The sequence below is a fragment of the Octopus bimaculoides genome, chromosome 5, assembly GCF_001194135.2.
Source record: "Octopus bimaculoides isolate UCB-OBI-ISO-001 chromosome 5, ASM119413v2, whole genome shotgun sequence".
Classification (NCBI taxonomy): domain Eukaryota; kingdom Metazoa; phylum Mollusca; class Cephalopoda; order Octopoda; family Octopodidae; genus Octopus; species Octopus bimaculoides.
This window is the reverse complement of record NC_068985.1, coordinates 31,461,358-31,466,357: the sequence shown is the minus strand read 5'-3', so window position 1 is coordinate 31,466,357 and position 5,000 is coordinate 31,461,358. Positions and strand designations below refer to the sequence as shown.

General features: G+C 31.9%; 1 protein-coding gene across 2 annotated transcripts in view; it reads right to left on the bottom strand.

The window, feature by feature from the left end:
* The window catches only part of LOC106867873 (nuclear factor NF-kappa-B p100 subunit), a 29,147-nt gene that overhangs the window by 12,992 nt on the left and 11,155 nt on the right, over positions 1–5,000 (bottom strand). The window contains exons 5-7 of one of the 2 annotated variants that reach the window (XR_001409192.2): positions 3,476–3,564; positions 2,175–2,405; positions 1,224–1,418 (exon numbers count right to left, since the gene is read on the bottom strand). Coding sequence is in view for 1 of the 2 variants with exons in the window: in XM_014912933.2 (XP_014768419.1) it covers positions 1,362–1,418; positions 2,175–2,405; positions 3,476–3,564 (377 nt within the window). In the remaining variant the exon portion in view is untranslated. Of the gene's footprint in view, positions 1,419–2,174; positions 2,406–3,475; positions 3,565–5,000 lie in introns of both variants that reach the window. The other variant, XM_014912933.2, reaches the window with a different exon arrangement.

Genomic DNA, 5,000 nt, shown 5'->3' with positions numbered 1-5,000 from the left:
TTTCCCTTGAAAAGGGAAGCCAGACTTACTGCAATAACCTCATCTGGACTTGTCTTTGGTTGCATATCTATAACATTATGCACATACCGCTAGTGAATGATAGCTATTACATAACTCTAGACCCCCTGAAACAACTGTCAAGACAAGACATTACATAATTTATATATATATATATTTTCTTTATTTTATACTCTGTTATTTTGTGCTCCATGTATATGTATCAAGCCTAACTGTATTTATCTATCTATCTTTAAGCCTGTGTTTGTCCTCCACCACCACTTGATAACTGGTGTTGGTGTCTTTACCTCCCCATAACTTAGCTGTTAGGCAAAAGAGACCAATAGAATTAGTACCAAGTTTAAAAAATAAAAAAGGTACTGGTGTTGATTCGTTCGACTAAAATTTCTTCAAGGTGATGTGGCCCAGCATAGCCACAGTCTAATGACTGAAACAAGTAGAAGATAAAAGATATGGTCATAATATGTGAAGAATGACTTCCATCAATTAAAAAGTATTACTTACATAAAAAGTTCTTTAAAAAAACACGATGACACAAACCTATGAAAGGATTGATATCTATGAGATTTGTTTCTTAGTAGTATATTTCTGCTTTGAAGAGGCATAGACAACACCTCAAATGCTGAACAATTCATTCAATCTTAAGACACATCTGATAATAGAATACCAAATATAAAGGTTGCAGTCCCTAAAGTTTATAGGCACTTTAGAGATATCCCTTACTTTACTCAATGTCTGTCACCAATGCTACATTCAATAAAATGTATAACATCAATAACTGTAGCAATGTCTAAGACAAAAAGGAAGCTACAACTCTTTGGAGAGAAACAATCTGGTATAGAAAACAAACATCTACTGGATGCTAAATCACGATTAGCCACTACATGATAAAGCATAGTGTGTCATCTTTATTGATTTAACATCTGATTTTCTATGACTGCAGAGAGAGGTCTACAATGCAACAGGTTTCCATTCATGACAAATCTGTATTATCTCCTCTATGAAACCCAAAGCTCTTACATATGATTTCATTCACCTACTTCCAACCAGATTTTCTATTTTCTGTTTCTGCTTTACAATCATTTTTGGCAATATTTTACCAATTTTTTTAATCTAAATTATCCCATCTAATGCCAAAGATATGACATGATGAAACACTGATATTAATTATTTAAAACAGTAAAACAATAACAAAAATTGTAAACCTTCTGCATATCTTCAGTGCTTGTTTCAGAAAACGGTGAGGAAGCACTAACCAAAATTTCAAGCTGGGTCCAATAACTTCCCAAATTTTCCTTGAAAGAACCATTCTCAAGACAGCCATAAAATTTTCAGTTATGATTTCAACTAGACTGGTTGGCGACTAATTTATTTTTCAACTGATACTTTACATTTGATGTCTGAAATAATTAATTTGGAAAAATTATTCTTTCAGTTGTTCTAAAATGAAATCATTTTAAACATAAGTATAGAAAATAAATAGAAAATATTATTACACAGTGAAAAAAAAATTTGAATAAATGAACAGCAAATTTCAAAAGTAATAAAATTATAATTACATTATAGACATAGATATTTCTTGATATAATGTCAATAATCTACTCGTGATTATTCTATATGCTGATATTCTTTATCATGCATTCTTTATTTCTTAATATTCATTAAATTTATATACTATAAGTTACACAAACACTACTTCCAAACAATAGCATAAAAAACTAATATTGTCACTTTATCTCACACATAAGATACCTCGGTCTTTGTCTATATAAGGCATTTTTTATTTGTTTATACAAGACATCTTTTTCTGTTATTGTTTATAAATCAGGATGTGTATTAAGCAACATTTATCTTTAAATATTAACAATATTCAAGTGTGACTTAGATGAAAAATGAACAAACTCACAGAATCTCAATTGATTCTAACAAAAATAGATAAATTTAATCTAGCAGAAGTAACAGGTAGCAAGAATGATTAGTTTTAGGAAGCTCTACCAGTTTTGAAATTAATTGATTAAGTTACCATAATAACAATCTTAATGAATTTTGTGGCAAAATGCTACAAGAAATAGATACATATAAAAAAAGCAGTAGGAAAATAATAATAAATTCAAAATAAAAATTATTGTAGTTCAAAAGATATTAAAGTAACATACCTTGTAGTTGCAGGCTAAATCATCAAATACCATTCCATGAGCATCTGCTCCCTGATCAACTAATAACTTACAAATTTCTTGGTATTTACGACCATTAGCAACAAGAAAAGGAGTATGACCAGCAAAATTTTGGATGTCAATGGAAGCTTTATTCTCTAGCAATAACTTTATAATGTCTTGATTTTGGTTTTCAACAGCAAAGAATAAAGGTGTCCGGCCACTCTTGTAATCCTTTTTATTTTAGAAAAAGAAGAAAGGAAGAAAAAGAAGCAAAATTAATTAAACAATGAAATTGCTTCCTAGACACATCCTAGAAAGTAAGCAAAGTACATTGAAGCTTTTAACTTTTAAAGAGAGAGGGAGAGAGAGAGAGAGAGAGAGTGTGTGTGTCCGTGTGTCCACCACCACCACCACTCAAACACTTGATGAATGCTGATTTGTTTACATTATCATAACTTAGCAGTTTCATAAAAGTCACCAGTAGAATAAGTACCGGACTTAAAAGAATAAGTACTGGGGTCAATTTGTTTGGCTAAATCCTTCAAAGCAAAGCAATGCACCAGCATGGAAGCAGTCCAATGACTGAAACAAGTAAAAGATACAAAATAAGAAAACTGAATTCTGTATTGATGCTATGCCTTGCAGCTAATAGAAACACAGTACAGCAATGCTAACATAATACAAACTTTCACTTGACAGGCTTGTATTCAAATGATCTGATCAGCTGAGGGGAGGACCCTTTCAAATAAGTTAATGAAGTCATTGGGTTGCAGCGATGTTGGGGTGACATGTTGAAGGGATGTAGTCAATCATATCAACCCAGTATATATTTCAGCATATGATCAAATCCATAATTTAATGACCAAAATCAAAACCACTAGGCCACAAGCTTTAACTAAAATGTTAAATAGAGGTTTGATATCCTTGAAAAATATTTTAACAAGTACAACCTAAATGCTATACAAATTAAAGCTTATTTTACAATGTCAAGTTTGAATAGAAGCAGAATAAACCTACTTGTTGATTATAAGTTAAAAATTTGCCAAATAATGCATGTAACTTTAGTTAAACATTACTAAAAACAATCAACGGAGCTGAAAACAGTATTTCTGCTTCGCAGACAGAAGTTATTGTCAGAATAAGATTCTAATTATAAAATACTTGAAAATCAAAACAAGAAAGGAATAAGTAAGAAACCATTTCAAATTAATAATTAAGATTAAAATTTATAATAGATAATGGCATAAAGTTATGGAAATTCAAAAAATTCACAAAAGAAAAGGAAAAGCATTTTAGATTACCTTACTATCTGGATCAGCCCCAGCTTTTAAAAGTTTCCTGGCCATTTCAATGTTCTGCTTTTGGACAGATGTATGCAGGGGTGTTAAACCTGTATATAATTTTTTTAAATTAGTGAGGTTGATATATAAAATAAAAATTGTTAAAAATAGATAATAAACACAGTGTGTATTGCCAAAAATAAAATTTTTAAAGTTAAAAAAAAAAACATTTCTGTGTCATCTGATAACTTTATAATGCATAACTAACATTACATTATTAGCTGGAAACCTTGTTTAGTATTTTGATTAAATGTAAATTCTCTTAAATATATTTATATATATTACTACAATAGTATATTACTTACCTTTTGTATAAGGAAGGGAAATGACTCAAATAGAGTAAGAAGTAAACAGGAGATAGTTATGGCAAAGGTGGTGACAAAGGTATCAGCAGTTGCATTGATGTTGAAAATGGTGAATGGAGAGAAAGGTGGGAAGAGAAAGAGACAGAATAATGGAATTGATGAAGAGAGAGGGAGGGAAAGAGAGAGATAAAGATGATTCTATATATTCAGGTTCCCATACTACTGCAATAACACTAAATGAATATATTTTATATAGATTGCTTTAGATTTAAACCCCAAAAGTATTTAGGTAATGGCTCAGTAGTAAAGTATAAGGTTTTATAACTTTGGATGCTATATTTTATCTTTTACTTGTTTCAGTCATTAGACAGAGATCATGCTGGGGCACCAACTTGAATTTTTTTAGCCAAATGAATCAACCCCTGTTCTTTTTTTTTTTTCCTTTTTGCTGAACCGCTAAGTTATGGGGACACAAACACATCAACACTGGTTGTTAAATGGTGGGCAAGAAAGACAAACAGACACACATATACAGATATATATATGTTTTTCTATGAGTGGACAAACAAAGGCACTCAACACATTTATTTGGAGTTACATGTATTGTTCAAAACAGTTTAATTTGGAGTCTGTACTACTTCAAGTTTCAAAGCCCCTAACAGAGCCGCTCCTGCAACCGGTGGAAATCCGAATGAATGGGGAGGTACAGGAAGTTCAAGATGGCTACCAGTAGATGGGCTGCAATTGGTCAAGGAAGGTTACATGATGTCACAGTATTGCTAAGAAATTGACAGCAGCTACATGAGGAAAAGGAGTTTCGTGGCCATGTGGTTGGACAGAAAACTGGTGGCAACAGTGCATTCAGGTGTAGGGTCAATGGGGCATGTGGGTATATGAGCTTGTGTGCACGTGTACATGTGCAATATGTGAGTGTATGGATGTGTGTATGTATGTATACTCTGTTAGAGGCTTCGAAGCTTGAAGTAGCACGGAATCCAAATCAAACTGTATTGAACTACATATATATATATACCTATAGACCCTGCTATGTCAAGATGGACTTATATATTCTTCCTCTGCTCTCTCCCACTTGGTTTTAATATGTTGCCACATTTGTAATATGTCTTTTTTCTACATTTTTTCGTGCAGCTGAAGATTGCTCTTCATATTGCATTTAAGGT